The 18,877-nt window shown below is 42.3% G+C and overlaps 1 protein-coding gene across 6 annotated transcripts in view; it reads left to right on the plus strand.

Annotated features, from left to right (window-relative positions):
• Nucleotides 1-18,877, plus strand: part of LYST (lysosomal trafficking regulator) — a 1,763,279-nt gene that overhangs the window by 345,460 nt on the left and 1,398,942 nt on the right. For all 6 annotated transcript variants that reach the window (XR_012751618.1, XM_075339737.1, XM_075339736.1 and 3 more), the window contains exons 8-9: nt 9,790-9,992; nt 11,971-12,037. Coding sequence is in view for 5 of the 6 variants with exons in the window: in XM_075339737.1 (XP_075195852.1) it covers nt 9,790-9,992; nt 11,971-12,037 (270 nt within the window). In the remaining variant the exon portion in view is untranslated. The remainder of the gene's footprint in view (nt 1-9,789; nt 9,993-11,970; nt 12,038-18,877) is intronic.

Genomic DNA, 18,877 nt, shown 5'->3' on the forward strand with positions numbered 1-18,877 from the left:
TCCGCTGCAGGCGGAGACTATCATAAGAAAGAGGAGAGAAAGAAGAACGATTCTCCTCCTCCTCTCCAGGGCTGGATGCTAATTGGTGGAGACAACGGCTGCAGAGCTGCCTCCACCAATCAGTGATCTGAGCCTCAGCCACAAATGTTGTCAGTTGAGCGAAGGCTCCTAATAGGTGAGGAAAAACACTGAAGGGGAACACAACCCCCGTCATCAGCCTTCAGAATATACTGTATCAATCGGTGTATTCTGAAGGATGATAGGGGCTGTAGTCATATTTAGTGTTAACACTCCAGGGAGGGACTAATGTAGTGGCCAAAGTGTAAACGTGACTACAAGCCCCTCTCATCTTTCAGAATACAGCCATGTATGGTATACAGTACATGGGTATATTCCTAAGGATGAGGGGGGTGGTAGTCCCAGATCCCCATAAAAGTGCATCATCCACAGGTCTCCCACAGCAGTGCATCATCCACAGATCCCCCATAACAGACCCTCATCTACAGGTCCCTCATAATAGTGCGTCATCCACAGGTCCCCCATAACAGAGCGTCATCCACAGGTCCCCCCATAACAGAGCGTCATCCACAGGTCCCCCACAGCAGTGCATTATACACAGGTCCCCCACAACAGTGCATCATCCACAGATCCCCCATAACAGACCCTCATCCACAGGTCCCCCATAACAGAGCGTCATCCACAGGTCCCCCATAATAGTGCGTCATCCACAGGTCCCCCATAATGGTGCGTCATCCACAGGTCCCCCACAACAGTGCGTCATCCACAGGTCCCCCATAACAGTGCATCATCCTCAGGTCCCCCATAACAGTACGCCATCCACAGGTCCCCCATAGCAGTCATCCACAGGTCCCCCATGTGTGTTATCCATAAGTCCCCCACAGCAGTGCATCATCCACAGATCCCCCATAACAAACCCTCCTATTGAGTTTAAATTGTTAAAATAATGTTTTTTTAATTTTCTTAAAATGTTTTAGCACAATATTTGGCTCAATTTTTTTTTTCATTTTCCTCCTCTAAAACCTAGGTGCGTCGTATAATCAGGTGCGTCTTATAAAGCGAAAAATACGGTATACTGTTTGAGAACACAGTGGGGATTTGCATGGGAAGGAGCGCAACTTGGCTTTTAGTACACAGATTCCGTTATAGATTGTGGTTTTCATTAACCGAGCTGACAGATAAATAGAGACCCCACAAATGGCCCTATATTGGAAATTTCACTACTGAAGGAATTTAAATACGGGTGTAGTGAGTATTTTGAAACTCACAGGTGCCTCATAGAATTTTATAACATTGGGATGTGGAAATATAAATTTTAGTGGTAAAAATTTAATTCTTGAGTAGCTGCAAACTTGTCAGTTACACGAGGGTTGAAAAGCGAAACTGTACCATACAATTTATTGAGCAATTTCCCTAGATGCGAATATGCTCGTTAGAATGTACCTATTGGCCACATGTCAGGGCTGAGCAGAAAGGAACACCATTTGGCTTTTGGAGCACAGATTTTGTTTTAATTGTTTACCGGCGACATTTGCAGAGCCCCGAAGTGCCAAAACAGCAAAAAACACCCAAAACGTTTTCATTGCTCCTCTCAATTCATCTACGGCTTAATTTGATATCCAAAAGATCTGCTAATTTCTACTAGAAGGTTTTTGATAGTGTTTGGACCTTTTTTTTTTTTTTTTTTTTTTTTTACTTTTTTTTATGTTTAAAAATCATGTAAAGTCTCTTGTTAAACATTGTGTTGGTTACCACTGGTACATCTGGCTTTGCTTTCATCTGGACTGTGGCCATTGTCAGGTTCACTGATGGACGAATCCGACCTGTAACGTTTGGGATCCATACCGGACACCTCATTTCTCATAGAAGTCCAAGTTACTGTTTGAGTTCGGTCAAACAGATTAAAAAAAAAAAAGTTAAGCAAAAGGAAACGGAGATTAAAGAAGGAGAATTATCTTCACTACTTCCCCCGCCCACCCTCTGTTACAGCGTCTGTGATTGGTTGCAGTCAGACTGCTGGTGTGCCAGCGTCTTTGATTGGTTGTGGAGTGGAAAAATAAATAATTGAAAAATAAATGGCGTATTGTTCCCTGTATATAGATACCCAGCACAGATAAAACGGACAGCTACTTGCTGCAGCCCCCAGCTGTGCATGTTTCTTGGCTGTGTATCAAAATACGAGGGACTTCGTGCAGCTTTTTTTAACATTGTTAGGCTGGTGAGGCTAATGGTCTCTGGGCCCTCACCCAAGCCTAAAAATATGAGCCCCCAGCTGCCCCGGAATTCTCACATCTATTAGATGTGCCACTTCCCCCACATTACCCGGCTCATCCCGATTGCCCTGGAGTGGTGCCAATCGGGGTAATATATAGGGTTAATGACAGCTGTGATTTGTCAAAAAAATCACAGCTGTCATCAAACCTGAGATTAGTAATGAGGAGGGGTCTATGAGATCCACAACCAATCACAAATGCTGCCACGCTGACAGTCTGACTGCAACCAATCACAGACACTATCACACAGAAGGCGGGGGGAGCACTGGATATACATAAGAGGTAATGAGCGCTGTGTGTGACAGCCGTGCAGGAGACTCTGTAAGTGTAATTCTTACTTATCCTTACTAACACCACTTTACAGCACACATGTTCACATGTTTAAGTCCCCATAGACTTTATATGGGGCTCGGGATCCGGGCACACGTTCGGGTTCAAGTCCGGTCCGGACCCGGACTTTTTTTTTTATTTATTTTTTTTTTTATATAAAGTTCTGCCAGACCCGCCGAACCCGAACATCTGTGGGTTCAACCATCTCTAGTCAGCTGCATACTATTTTTGTGTAACTACGAGACAAATATACTTCTTTCTCCTTTTATAATCCCCTGCTCCCTCTGCCTGCTAAATTCATCATTGACATTGAAATGCAACTAATTCCATCTTGTACAAATGAACATGGTCTTCCAGCTCACTGAAGTAAAATGTGACAGTTAACTATTGAAGATTAGGGAGAGCTGAGAGGTGCATAGTGTGAAGAAGAGGGATGTACTCAGACTGTTTTTACTGCTCTGGGTTGCCCACCATCTGTTAACTTTTGGACCGTCTTCAAAATGGGCATTTTATTTTTCTGCTGTTGATAGTATCCAGCAGGAAAAAAAAACATTGTTAATTTTTTGTGCTTGTGCACTACAAATAAAATATTGTGCATACATTTTAGGCAAGTGCACTAAGTGTACTAAAAATGCTGCAAAAAATGGCTTAAAGAGTACCTATGTAAAAGGGAGTCGGGTAATGGCTAACAGAACTCCACTTCACTTTGTTAGTCTGAACTTGTGCATGTGTTGCACCCTGGCTGGGAGGTGCGACACTTAGTTACGACTTCTGGGGTACGTCTGCCACTCCACTGCCGGTCACCATCGGAGACGTAGCAGGATAACTCATAAAGCTGGGTTTACACACTGCAACATCTCAAACGACATCGCTGTAACGTCACCGGTTTTGTGACGCAATAGCGATGTTGTTTGCGATGTTGCAGTGTGTGAATCACATCAGCGACCTGGCCCCTGCTGTGAAGTTGCTGATCGCTACAAATTGTTCAGGACCATTCCTAGGTCCTTTGTTTCCCCGCTGTGCAGCATGCATCGCTACAAAGTTTCAGTGTGTGAAGACTTTGCAGCGACTTTGTTAGCAACTTCCCTTTCAAAAAGCTACTTAGCAACGTCCCCAACAACCAGCTAGGTCGCTCTGCAGGTCCGGATCGCTGTTGCGTTGTTGGCCAGGTTTGCCTGTTTGACAGCTCACCAGCGACTCACCAGAGACTTAGGGAGGTCGCTGTTACGTCACAAAACCGGTGACGTAACAGCGATGTCCTTTGCGATGTTGCAGCGTCTAAACCCAGCTTTACACTGAGATTCTTTGCAACTAAACAACAAACACACTATTTGACTTGCAATCATGTGGACTGACATTGTCATACAATACTGTTCTGTTGCCGCTGTTCTGTTAGTACTTTCCTGTCTAGCCCTCGCCCTGGGTATTTGCCTTTCAGCAGCTTGGTTTAAACTGCTACTTTTCCCCGTTTCTCTGCTTCGTGGCCTCCTCTGTCCTTGTGTAAAACCTCAGATGGGATCTAGGTTGCCCAACACGAGGGGAGCCTTAGGCTCAGCATACAACGGAGGAGATCTTCTGGTTCCCTGACGGACCCTAATCCTGAGTTCATTCGCACCTCAGGAACCTCTCTGTAGAGCGAACTCTCTTCCTGGCCTGTCTGACTATCAATCCCTCTGCTGTCTCACTCTCCTCCCATCCTGGCTTACGGTTTCTCCGCAACCATGAAGTATCTATATATAGTATATACTAAAACCTTCTCTTACTCTAATACCTATCTGTTAACAGTCCTATGCTTCACATTATATGGTTGTGCATCAGTCACACATGACAAATTAAATTACACTATGAGATACACATAATACAGTAAAATACAATATGCAAGAAAACACTTAAAAATATAGTTTGCTAGATAGGGCCGGTTTCTGCATTGCTTCGACTAAGTATTAAAACATCAGCTTAAAAATACATTATATGTAAATCGTAGAAGTGGGGTGAACAGTCCACTTCATCACAAAAAAATCACCCTTTCGTAGTATTTCATAATATTACTAATCTAATATATAAAGCGGAGTGCAAGTATGTGTGTATGTATGTCTACTAAAGGAATCCGCACCGTCACATTTACAATCAAGAACTTTTGCACAGCCGCCTCATTTGACTCGTCATAGAGCGTTTTGAGGGGAAAATGTAATCCCGCGCTTTAGGTATTCGTCAAAAAATCTGCTTATATTAAATTCAATGAAGTTCGGAACTACAGGTTAATAGGAGCTATAATTGATTGTTATAGGCAACGAAGGACATTCTTAGTATAAGACAGCTTATATGTCATTAATTTGACTAAAGGCCGCTTTACACACTGCGATATCGGTCCCGATATCGCTAGTGTGGGTACCCGCCCCCATCTGTTGTGCGACACGGGCAAATCGCTGCTTGTTGCGCACAACATCGCCCAGACCAGTCACACGTACTTACCTGCCCGGCGACGTTGCTGTGACTGGCGAACCGCCTCCTTTCTAAGGGGGGCGGTCCGTGCGGCGTCACAGCGATGTCACTGAGCGGCCGCCCAATAGAAGTGGAGGGATGGAGATGAGCGGGACGTAACATCCCGCCCGCCTCCTTCCCTCTGCATTGCGGCTGGGAGGCAGGTAAGGAGAGCTTCCTCGTTCCTGCGGCGTCACACGGAGCGATGTGTGCTGCCACAGGAACGAGCAACAACTCCGTTACTGCTGCAGTAACGATAATTGAGAATGGACCCCCATGTCACCGATGAGCGATTTTGCACGTTTTTGCGATGATGCAAAATCTCTCATCGGTGTCACACGCAACAACATCGCTAATGCGGCCGGATGTGCGTCACATATTCGGTGACCCCAACGACTCCGCATTAGCGATATTGTAGCGTGTAAAGCCCCCTTTAGATGGAGAGACAAATAGAGAGTGAAGGAGAGACACTTAATTACTATGAATCCATAGAGTCAGAGAAGGCGGCACTTCACGATGGAGTTTTGCAGTTTATTAATGTGCAGTTGTAAGCGGGTTACAGCATGAGTGGGGAGGGGGGAGTGCAGGTACGCTGGACGACGGCCATTTCGCACTGAGGCAAAGTGCTCCTACGGGTCCGAGCCAGTGACGTCAGCTAACGTTCTTTTTTTAAAGGGTGCTGACGTGGTAATGTAATTATGTATTTTTGGATGTGGATTTTCTGAAAACTTCCCGTATTAATTCAACACTTCTCAACGTTAACTTTACATCTAAGAACTCTAGTGTGGAGCCTCCGAAAACGCTAGTGAATTTCATATTATAGTTATTCGATTCATTCAAAAATTTAACAAATTTCTGAAAATCAGTCTCAGACCCGTTCCACACCAAGAAAACATCGTCTACATATCTTACATATTTTTTAATAGTCTCAAGAATGGATTAGTAGTATTATAAATAATGGTATCCTCCATTGAAGCCAAAAAGAGATTTGCGAAAGAGCATGCTACGAGGTTACCCATCACGGTACCCCCGCATTGATGGAACCACTGTTCCCCAAATCTGAATGTATTATGTTTTAGAACAAGGCTCAACGCTTCCTCTATAAAATTTACAACACTTTGATCTATGCCAAGACCTGAAATTAATTGCTTGATTGCCTGAACCCCCAGGTCTAGTGGAATTCTGGTGTACAAGCTTTCTATATCAATAGAAGCTAAAACAAAATTTTCTTGCCATTCAAATGTGTCTAAGATAGAGATAAACATGTTTGTATCTTTTAGGTATGACTGGATTCTGCCCAACAGGTGGTGAAGGAGCCAATCTATATATTCGGACAAAGGCTCAAACATAGAGCCTATGCTCGAAACTATAGGGTGTCCGGGAGTTTTTTTTACTGTGCTTGTGAATTTTTGGTAAGCAATACCAATGTGGTTTTAGCGGGTGTAAAGGTAACAATTTTTCAGCTGTCCTAAATGATATAGTACTGTCGGAGACCTTTTTATTAAGAAAACTTCGGAGTTTTTCCTTATATCGCCATGTGGGATCGAATGTCAATTTTTTGTATGTAGAGGGGTCACTTAAATGTCTAGCGGCTTCCTCCATATACAGGTTTTTGGGCCAAAGGACTGTACCGTCCCCTTTGTCAGGTCTACGGATTACAAAATCATCCCAAGAACGGATAGTTGCCAAAGCCTCTTCTTCCAGAGGGGTAAGATTTTTTTGAGGCCGTAGGATATCTTAATTCCTCGATATCTCTTTTGACTAAGTTTTGGAAAAGATCTTCCGCGTTGCGGGGTGCTGTGAGAGGGTAAAAAGTTGATTTTACACCACCCTGAAAAGGGGAAGTAGTATATTCAACCACTATATCATTTGCAGTTTTACTGGCATCCTGATCACCAAGTTCTGACAGCAGTAACGCATCATTTTTAATATCCCCAAAAGAGCTTATTGGACCAAAAAATCCAAAAGGACCTATTTCGTGCAGGATGAAATATGTTGTATATGTGATCTTTTGCCCCTGTTCCTTCTTTTATACAGGAAAAACTATACGCTGTCTATACATTTATTTCCGTGAGCATTACAACTCAATTTATATGGGCAAAGGGTCACAGAGATTAATCAGGCACGTTAGGGAATGCCATGCTGGGAATCTAGATGTTCTATCTTTTGCTGGAGTCTTTAAAGTTACTCCATATAGTAAGGGAGGTGATACCCATAAGCAACTTTTGCAAAAAGAGTCGCGGCTCATCATGGACGTTAAGGCATTAGGTCCTCTAGGACTAAATAACTAACGATATGTCCACATTTTTATAAAATCTAAGTTCCGAAAAATAGGAAAAATTTGAAGAATAGGAGATACAGGCAAATATCGCTTATGGATCACCTTTCTCCTGTATTCTCCTCTTTTCCCTTTCTCTCTTCTTTCCTTTTTCTTGCTTTGTTTCTGGATCCTGTGATTTACTGCTTTCTTGATTCCCGCTGTTAGTCTCTTGTCATCATATTTATCTCTACTCTATATTCTCTACCATTAAAATATCAAAATGAGATTTACCTCGTCTTCTCTCCTTCCTTGCCAGAAAAACAAATACACACGCAAAAAAAATCATGATTAATTGCTCTCTTAGGGCATTTCCCGTATAGGGTATATAATAATATTTATTGATGCGGTTACGCATAACATAGTTTAAAAAAAGCATTGTCTTATCTTTTTCACAATGGTTTATCATGTTTTCTGGTATTTATATGTGATGTGCGTTATTGTTTTTCAATGCCAAGCGAATAGCCCTTTATGTACCGATTTTCTGTGCGCTATTGCAATCTGTTATCAGCTGCATGCTGTTTTTTATATTCACCACGTCCGCACCCTTTAAGAAGAGGAAGTTAGCTCGGACCCGTGGAAGCACTTTGCTTCAGTGTGAAACGGCCCTCGTCCAGCGTACCTGCACTCCCCCCTCTCCATTCATGCTGTAACCCACTTACAACTGCACATTAATAAACTGAAAAACTCAATCGTGAAGTGCCGTCTTCTCTGTCTCTATGGATTCACTGGACCTCTTCTCCTTTGCCAGCTGAGCACCACGGGGGATTGCTGGAAGTCCGTTAAGTAAAGCTACAATCCATGAGTACTTACCTGTGGCTGTAATGCCCGGCTGTTTCTACTTACTTCTACTTAATTACTATCCCGGGCAACACTGGGTACAACATCTAGTAAAAATATAAACACATTTCTAAATCAAATAAATTAAAAATTCAGTTTAGAAAGGCATTTACATACCATGTAAAATGGTATACAAAATATGTTAAACTGACTACTGAAAGTCGCCACGCGCACCCAGCATTCCTGGTGCAGCTGCATCACTATATAGCTCAGAAGTTGAGCTTTCTCACCTGAACAGCATGACCTCACAAAAGATCATATCTGGTTACAGAAGTGAAAACTGGTAGTGCAGTACAATTAATTAAAATGTCTTTTCTACTATGGGTCATATCGTTTCCACTATACATTTTCACTGTTGCTTCACTCTACCAGCATGTCACTCTGATCTAAGATTGAGAACATGCTGTTTAGAGCAGGGTAGGCAGGGGGGAGCGTCACAAACATTGAAAACAAAAATAACTAGAGTGACTCCTCTATAGTTTTTGCACCAAACACATCTCTTATTTATAGCAGGATGCTTCTGCTGCGTACTGCAGAGAACAATGTAGTATGCAAAATGCAGTCACTTAATAAAATAACTTGCTTCCTTTCAGTGGCATAACTAAAGTCTTATGGGCCCCAGTGCAGTGTTTGAGCCTGGTGCCCCCGACATGTTTGTCAGATGTATGGGCCATTGTAGCATTCTAAATCCTATAAAGACCTAGAAGTTGCCTCCCTCCCCCTTCATTCTGTAGTAATGTCCCCCATCCTGTATTAATGTCCCGTAACCTGGGCCACTTCCTGGTAAATGGTCCCCCATCCTGGGTATATCCCCATCATGGACCCATCCTGGTGTATGACCCAAATTATGGATATAGCCTGGTATATATGGCCTTTTCCTGGTATATATGTTCCCATTATAGCCCATTTTAGTATATATGGCTCCATCATGGCCCATCTTGGTATATATGCTCCCATCCTGGTATATATTCCCCCATCATGGCCCTATCGTCTTTTATATGGTCCCATCAGGCCTTATCCTGGTATATAGCCCCATCATGCTGATATATAGCCCCATCATCCTGATCTATAGCTCCATCATACTGATATATAGCCCCATTATCCTGATATATAGCCCCATTATCCTGATCTATAGCCCCATCATCCTGATCTATAGCCCCATTATCCTGATCTATAGCCCTATCATCCTGATCTATAGCCCCATCATCCTGATTTATAGCACCATCATCCTGATTTATAGCCCCATCATCTGGTATATAGCCCCGCCATCCTGAGTTTAATGAACGGTATAACGCATGGTGTCATTGAAAAAACGTCAATTCTCTGCTCAAACAAGAAGCCTCACATGGTTTATGTTGACAGAATAATAAAAACTATCATAATTGTTGGAAGAAGGGGAGGAAAAAGTAGAAGAGCAAAAATCAAAACTCGCTCTCTCAGGTAGACGTTAAGATAAATGTTTGCAAACCTCATGCAAATTTGTGTATCTATTAGGCTATGTTTAGCCAATTTTTTTTTTTTTTGTTTTAGGCATCAAAACAGAGCTGGAAGAATCAGGAAGCACAAATGTACAAGTAGACACGGGAGAACTTCTTCATCCTGAAATATGTGCTTTAGTGCTGAATTTACTTTCTGGACATCATTCAAACACAACCTTAGTCAACCAAGTTTTCCACACTCTCTTTAAAATATTGAAGATGAGGAAAAAAAATATTTTACTCCTAGTTCAGCAAGTAAGTGAAGCAGTAATTTGGAAGGATGCAGAAAAAAAACCTAAATGTGGAGTAGAATAGTGGTGTAATACACGTGATCTGAATTTCAGAAATGTAGACAAATGAGATATTTAAAATAAATTACCGTATTTTTCGCTTTATAAGACGCACCTGATTATTAGACGCACCCCCAAATTTGGTGAAGGAAAAGAGAATTTATTTTTTTTTAATGTTAAATGAGGTCCATATTATAAATCCAGTGTACGTCTAACAAATCATATAGGGTATATGTCCCTCATAGCCCCCCCATCCTAAAATTAGCCCCCCTTAATCTGGATATGGCCCTCTTATATTGAATATAGCCCCCTTGTGCTGGGACACGTCCCCCTGTGCTGCCCATGGACCCTATAGATGGCACATCTCCCCTGTGTTAGATATGCCCCCCATGTGTGCTGCCCATGGCCACTATAGATGGCACATCTCCCCTGTGTTAGATATGTTCCCCATGTGTGCTGCCCATGGCCACTATAGATGGCACACCTCCCCTGTGTTTGATATGGCCCCCATACTGCTGCCCATGGCCCCTATAGATGGCACACCTCCCCTGTGTTAGATATGCCCCCCATGCTGCTGCCTATAATAAAATAAAACACTTTCCTTACCTTCTCAGCGCTGTAATCTCTGTGTCTCCCTCCTCGCAGTTGAGCTCTGAGTCCTCCCTCCTCCACTTCCTGGTTCTTGCTGCCGGTCATGTGATCGGCACGGCAGAGTGATATCATCTCTGCGTGCCTTATCACAGACAGCAGCAGCAGGAGACCAGCGCTGGAGGTAAGTAAAGCTTTTTTTATTTTACTATGGGCAGCAGCACAGGGGCCATATCTAACACAGGGGTGGATCATGTGCGATCAAAGGAGGGCGCAGGCAGATATAATATGCTCCGCTGCCCCAGCCCCTCAGCGTGATGCAGTTTCAGCACCACGCTGATGGACAGCGGCTGTGCATAATTATATGAGTGGGAGCAAGAGATCAAACGCTGCTGCCCGCAGCTGTCACCTGCCCCCAGCACCGCTCCAGAGTGGACCCTGCAGTGTGTGTGTATATATGTATGTATATATATATATATATATATATATATATATATATATATATATGTACACCCCCCTCCCCCCTATATTCGGTTTATAAGACGCACCCCCTACTTTCCCCCAAAAGTTTTGGGAACAAAAGTGCGTCTTATAAAGCGAAAAATATGGTATGTATCACATTCTTAAGAGACTAAATGTTCAAAGACATCTTGTCAGCTGCTCAAGTGGCTAATTTTTACTTTTTGTTTTATTCCAGCTTTTTCCCCTGAGTGTTCCTTTTTTTTTTCTTCTTTATAAATCCGCTATACATTTTTTTATTTCAGGCTGGGTTTTTTTTTTTTTAGGGTTTTTGCCAAGGGGGTGTTGCTCACAGTGCTATTATGCAGAGGGCACCCCCTAAATGAAGCAACACCTCTTTGTAGAAGCTATAAAAATTAGCGCTAAAGAAAAGGATCATATCCCTGCAAGTGTATGGTGAATTAACAAAAAAACAAAGAATGAACAAAGTACCTGCAGAAACAAAATGAGAGCAAAAAGCAGCCACATTTGTCCTGGTGAAAGGTCTCTATAAATGCTGGCAGCCACACTGTGATAGTTAACAAATATACTTTGTAAGTTCAGGCATTAACACCGTTTTGGAAAAAAATTGGATCATAAGTCAATTACTGGAAGTTGCATCAATGCAATTGGTCTCTGTTAGTGTAACCGCTCTGCATCAATATAGTTCTCCTCAGTGTAAATAGTCTCCCATCAATCAGTTTTGCTATGATTTTATCAAAATTTGTATTTTCTGCTTTTAATTAGTCATGGATTGATTGGTTATGGATTGAAAAGTTAATGCAACCTCTCAACATTTAGCCTAAGTTGGTAACCATGTGAAAATTTAAATTGTTTAATATTTCTTCTGTCTTTAGGGAACAACAAAATCTTTGCTAAAGGGATTTAATTTTCTTTTCACAAGCTCTGATGTCTTGGTGCAAGGTTAGTATTGTGTTGTACTTTAATATTTGAAGATTTTTTAATTTTTTACCAAGTGTACAAGTTATCCTCTAGGGAATAGATTCTAAGTTGGTGGAGCAAGACTTTTTTTTGTTTGTTACAAACACTTTAAATTAAAGATGTTAAATTCTATAACTGTAGTTTTGTCGTCCATAGAAAGTGAATTTAATGTGCCTTCTGAAGTTCCTTTAAAACCCCTTCACGACACATGACGTACTGGGTACGTCATGGATCATGTCTGGGTAATCACCGCTGGCTGCCGCAAAGATCCTTGCACATGTCAGCTGATTTTGAACAGCTGACATGTGTGCCTCCCAGGCATAAGTGGATCCGCAGTTCACCCGTGCCTGTAAACCCCTTACATCGGGCTGTCAAAGTGTGACAATCTGATGTACCTGCACGGCGCAATAAGTACATACTCACCGGCCACCATCGGCGTGATCACGTGGAGCCGATGGTTGCCATGGTAGCATAGGGTCATGAGATGACTCCTGTAGCTATCATGAGTCACTTCCTCTCACTGCCGGCAGAGCGCTGTGTGTGAGAGGACAGCAACATTTCAGCAGATCTCAGCTGTGTAGCTGTGATCTACAGAAGTGCACAAGCGATCAGACTGGTGATCCTTTTAGTCCCCTAGGGAGACAAGTAAAATAAAAAAAATAGTAAAAAAAAAAACCTAAGTTCAACTCACCCCCCCATTCGTGCTATTGAATAGTAAAGGGTTAAAAAAATAAAAAATATACACATATTTGGTATCTCCACGTTCAGAAACACCCGATCTATTAAAATATAAAATCATATAACCTGATCAGTAAACTGCATAGCCACAGTAAATTGCAAACTCCAAAATTACATTTTTTGCTCGCTACAAATTTTGCGCAAAATGCAATAACAGGCGATCAAAACATAGCATCTGCGCAAAAATATGTGGCTGGATGAATGGTGTCATTCAAAAGTACAACTCAAAACAAGCCCTCATACGGCTATGTTGACTGAAAAATAAAGTAATTGTTCTTGGAAAAAGAGAAAGGAAAAACGGAAAATCACCGGGTGGTGAAAGGGTTAAAGTATACTATAAGGACAAATTGGCTTAGACAGGGTTATGTCATCTACAGTATTACTAATATGAGTCTTTGTATAGCATATTTTAATTAAAATGCTACAAATTGATGAAAAGGAACCTAGAAATGTTTACTTTTGTGAGGGTATGTCATATCACTTTTACGCATTAATCCCCAAATGTTGTCCCCCATCAGGTTTTCCTTGTAGTTTCCCTGGCCTCCTATATTTTGAAATTTGCTATCTTGATGAAAGCGCTCTTCTTGCGTCTCGGAATCCATCTTCTGTTTGGGTTTATCAAGATGGGCATCAAGGATATGGACTTTGAGACCTCGTGCAGCCCATTTTGCTTCACCAGTCTCAACTAATGCAGCATACAGTAGTTTTCAGCTTTATGATTTTCCAAGGAAGCCTGTAACTACATTAACGAAACTGATCTGTGCTTCTTTCTCTTTTCTTTTGAGGAGTTTGGGAAACTCTTGACACTCCATAACTTTCTTGATTTGAGGACCAACATAAAATGCCAACTTTTAACTTTTGCTTCTGAAAGCTTTTGGAAGAGATCTTGTAGATACTTGAATGGCACTGATTCCTTTTCCAAAGCTGTGACAAATTGATTCATGAGGCCTAGTTTGATGTGGAAGGGTGGCATTAGTACCTCTCAAGGGTCTATAAGTGGCTCCCATGAAATATTCTTGTTCCCCACGGAAACTCAGTACATTCAGGCCAATATTGTCTATGGTAGCCTCCCTGCTATCCCAAAGGCAAAGAAAGCATGGAAGCTTAGTATAGCCTCCTTGAAGACCTATCAAGAATGCAACCATTTTAAATCTCGAATTACTTCCCAACCATGTTCCTCGTATTTTATCGCATTTAACAATCTCTTCAAATTTTCATAGTCTTCTTTAAGCTTTGCTGAATGGCCAAGGGGAAGAGAAGGATACTGGTTACCATTATGGAGTAATACTTGTGTATCAATAGCTTTAAATGATGTAAAGTCTGGAATCCTGAAGTCCTAAACATCTTTAATAGTTGCTACCATGAAAGGAGAAAACAAATATTAGACTAATGAAACAACAGTAATGTGTAGTTCACATGAACAATGATATTTGAATATAGTGAGTTTACTATTGGACTACATACGTATCATAAAATCATTGTGGCGGCCACAAAAGCAAAGTTTCGGGGTTATATCAACTTTTTCCAAAATAAGTAATGCACAATTAAAGGGCAGATCGAAGTGCACCTGTGCAGGACTTCAGTGCCGGCGAGTGTGTATGGACGCGTCATGCACACAGGCTTCAGAAGACGGAGGAGCAAGATGGCCGAGAGAGGAGGCGCCGGTCCCGGAGAACAGCGCCGTTCACCGGGCCAACCAGCACCGCAGCGACCGGTTTAGGTGAGTATTATAAAGTGTTTTTTATATTCTTACAGCGGCCTGCGCTCTTATATACAGCATGTTAGAATGCTGTACATAAGAGCCCACTGGTGGTGGCTGCAGCTTATAGGCCATAAAACAGGTGACAGGTTCCCTTTAAAGAGGAAATAACACTTTTAACCCGATAACAGAATTTTCTTTTTGTTACATAGTGTTATTTGGATGGATGTAGAATTAGTTATTCGTCATAACTTTTGGGAGTGAGGAATTACTCAAGTCTCAAACCTTGAAGAATTTCTGCGGAACACCTCTGTTGTGATACTGTTCTTTAATATGGGTTTATTGTGTTAACTAGATCTGTCCAGGACAGGAAAGTCAGGGATTGTGGTGGAAGGAGGAGTGGTTTGTGAAGGAGGTACCCCTCATTCAGCACAGAGCTATCAGTTTCCAGACAAATGATTTCCCTAAGGAAAATTCTCATGGGGTTATTCCAGGTTTCTTCCTCAAGGACACCAAACAGACAAATTATTGGATCAAGAGAAGTCTATGGGTACCCCATATAAGTCTATGGGGATTACAGTCTGGCCTCTATAAATGGTAGTAGAAGGGATCGGAGGATTAGAGCAAGTGTGCTATACTTACTGAATCTCCGGCGCAGCTGTAACTGCTTCCAGAACGCTCACTCTTTTCTAAGGCGCTCATTTACCTTCATGCATATTCACTGCTTCCCCCGCCCACCAACAGTCCTATTTTCTGTGATTGGTTGCAGTCAGACGTACTCCCAGCCTGTGTGCCGGTGTCTGACTGCTTGCATTTACAGACACTGTCTGCAACCCGATATATCGATATCCATAGGGCACATAACATTAATTAGCTGAAATGTTAGGGGCCTAACTTAAAAGACAGCATTAACACTAGAAGGCCCAGGAATTTCGAGCTCTATAGGGTTCAAATGGTTGAAATGTCAAATGACCCCTCTTTGGGACTTCTAGTGTTAAAAGACAAAAGCATTAAAAGACAAGCAGTATTCCAATTTCTATGGGCAGAAAAACCTGATCAGATTTGTTTGCAGGAAATACATCTGGTACTGGAGAGACTACATCCATTAAATAGAAGGTGGCTCAGGGCGTGATACCATTCCATGTACTCTGTCTACTCCAGGGGGGTCAGTATAATGGTCCGCTCAAGGTGCCTGTTTGAATGTCTAAAAGTCATCACAGAGACAGACGGTCGGCATGTATGTATGTATGTCGTTTAAGCTGGGGATTAGGCCTGTATTGATCATATCGCTATATATAACTCTACCGTATTCTAGTAAGCTCATACACCGACTGCTCAATATAATTGCAGTTTTTCTGGGGATTCCCTTTGTGATAGTAGGAGACTTAAATAATCCAAACTCCTACTGGGATAAGGAGAGGCATAAGGCACAGAAAAGCGGAATGTTAACTGGACGCCCTTTGGTAACGTGCTTAAGGGAATGGTCTTCATGGACTAGTGGAGGACTCTGTATTTAGCGGTATATCAATATTCGTGCTACTTGGCTACATTTTCGTCCTTATCACATATTGATGTGACTTTACGCAATGAAGCAATGCAAAGACTGGTAGTACGAGCCAAATATCTCCCTACTACAGTGTCAGATCACTCGCCCCTATGTGTTGAACTAGACATTTGGGAGCGACGGAAACAAGGAAGGCCTTTATGGAAATTAAACCCCTTTTGACTGCAGTTGGTGGAAGAAGGGGGTGGTATTGGTGAGGGTTTGCAGAAATATCTTAGGTTTAATGAGGGTTCGGCGTAAATTGGGACGGTTTGAGAAGACATGGAGCTGTATCTTAAAGGGACTGTACATAAGAGATATTTCTAGGATTGAATCAAAGGCAAAGAGGCGGGATCAACTTGCACTTCAGGAATTGAGGGAGGCGCAAAATACTCTGATATTTGACCCGACGCCGGCTGCGCAGGATAGGATGAAGGTGGCATAAAAAATGATTTCTAAATTGACTCTACAGGCGGCGGAGAGGAAAAAAATTGTTTCAAACTATGCAGTCCTTTGAAAATGACTAGCAGGCTGGTCACTTATTGTCTGATAGCTGCAGCACAGAGTGAATCTGTAGGGGTGTAAAAACCGCGGTTGCAGAGGTCCCGGCAGGTTAGGGGCCCGACAACTTTGTAATTCACTTTAGGACTCTGGAATGTGCGTCTACTATGTCAGCAAAGCAAAAGTGTTTCCTGTCAAACCATGTTTTAGTCGCTGTACCCTGCATAACGTCTGGCATTCTTGGATTAAAAAGAAAAGAAGTCAATGGAGAGTGTTCAGATTTAAGTGGAAACTTTTTGACACAACAGTCACATATCCTCTTCGTGAAAGCTATAGGGCCCAGAGTATGTGGGTCAGGCTTGTTTGATGAGGTGACCCAGAGGTAGGAATTGGGGTGTATTGGGGCGAGCCATAACTTCTTTATTTCCATCCATCTCGAGAAGGCACTGCGATTAGACCATGCAGGGATGTGGCGTAGATGTACTGCCCAATAGTACCTAGTAATATCAGGGACACCTAGGCCTCCTCTCAGTTTACGGTCAAACAAAGTTGTTTTCTTAATTCTATGTCTCTTGTGGGCCCAAACAAATTGAAGTATAATAGACTGAATGCTGCGCAACTCTTTGTATGGTACACACACCGGAAGGGTCTGACATAGGCAAAGTAGCTTCGGCAGGACAGACATTTTGACTGCAGAGATTCTTCCAAACAGAGACAATGGGAGCTTGTTCCAATTGAGCAGGAGCCTTTTTATCTCAGTAAATAAATTAGGATAGTTCTGCTGGTATAATAGCTTATACTTTGATGTTAGTTGTATCCCCAGGTATGTCAAGGATATTTTTTTCCATTTATAATTGTAGTTTTCCTGTAAGGAGGAAACTCGCCCCTGTGGAATATTAATAGGCAGGGCTTCTGTTTTGCTCTGGTTGACCTTATACCCTGACAGCCTTCCAAATTGTAGTAATAGGGAATGCAAATTCGTGATGGTGGTATGTGGTTGGGACAAAATCAATAGGACATCATCCGCATATAAGGATAGCTTGAACTCCTTGTCTCTCACTATTACTCCACGTATATTAGGGTCAATGCGAAGAGCAGCAGCCAATGGCTCAATACACATAACAAAGAGCAGGGGGGACAAAGGGCATCCCTGACGATTGCCATTGTGTATCTGAAAGGGTTGAGATGCGGCATAAGGAAGTTAGACTGATGCTGAGGGGCATGAGTATAAACTTTTCAGGGCAGTGATAAATTCCAAAATGATGCAATGTTTCAGACATGAATGTCCACCCCAGACGGTCAAACGCCTTCTCCGCATCCAAACTAAGAAGGAGTGCTTCACTCTCTCTTATTAACAACTTCTACTAAGTCAATAATCTTCCTGGTGTTGTCCCCCCCCCTTGCCTACATGGGACAAAACCCACCTGGTCTTTGTGTATTAGGTGTGGGAGCAGGACCGAAAGACGTAGAGCCAGTAGTTTAGTAAAGATTTTCAAATCAACATTAAGGCGTGCTATGGGCCTATAATTGGCACATTCCATAGCATCCTTCCCCGGTTTGGGTATGAGCGTAATATAAGAATGTAACAGACTTGTGGCTATAGGGGAGCCCGTCAGGAAGCTATTAAATAATTAAACTAAATAGGGGGTGAGTCTATCCGCAAATGCCTTGTAGTAAAAACATGTCAGACCATCTGGACCCGGTGATTTTCCATTAGGAAGTAATTTAAGCACCTCTTCTACCTCTTCACACGTGATTTCTTTATTCAGTGTATTTACAGCACTCTGAGTAACAGTAGGCAACTTACACTGCTCAAGAAAGGAGTGGATTAGCTCCCTCTGCTTTCCTGGGTCTGTAGGAAGAGAGCTAGGCAAAGAATACAGTCTTGATAGATAATCCTGAAAGATCTTTGCAACTTTAGTGGGGTCATAGAAAATATTCCCCCCCGAATCTCTCAAGGCATAAACGGATGAGTTCCCCCTATCCTTTCTAAGTTGGCGAGCCAAGAGGGAGTGAGATTTATTTCCTTTGTCATAGTATTTATGCCTGCTATAAAGTAGTAATTTTTCTGTTATATTGACCTCAAGGTCCTTCAGTTGGGCACGAGTCTTTACTATACCTCTAAGGGTACGTATTGATGGGTTAAGGGTTATCCTATTTTCTAAGTCTCTGAGACTTCTGAGGAGCTTATCTCTCTGATATAGTCTATCTTTTTTGATACGTCAGCTTAATGCTATGCATTGCCCCCTAATGACGGCCTTATGGGCTTCCCATACTGTAGAAAAATTAGGCACTGACCCCTCGTTGTTCTTGAAGTATTCTATCAGTCCTGCTTCCAGTT

Source organism: Anomaloglossus baeobatrachus, chromosome 3 (assembly GCF_048569485.1).
Source record: "Anomaloglossus baeobatrachus isolate aAnoBae1 chromosome 3, aAnoBae1.hap1, whole genome shotgun sequence".
Lineage (NCBI taxonomy): Eukaryota > Metazoa > Chordata > Amphibia > Anura > Aromobatidae > Anomaloglossus > Anomaloglossus baeobatrachus.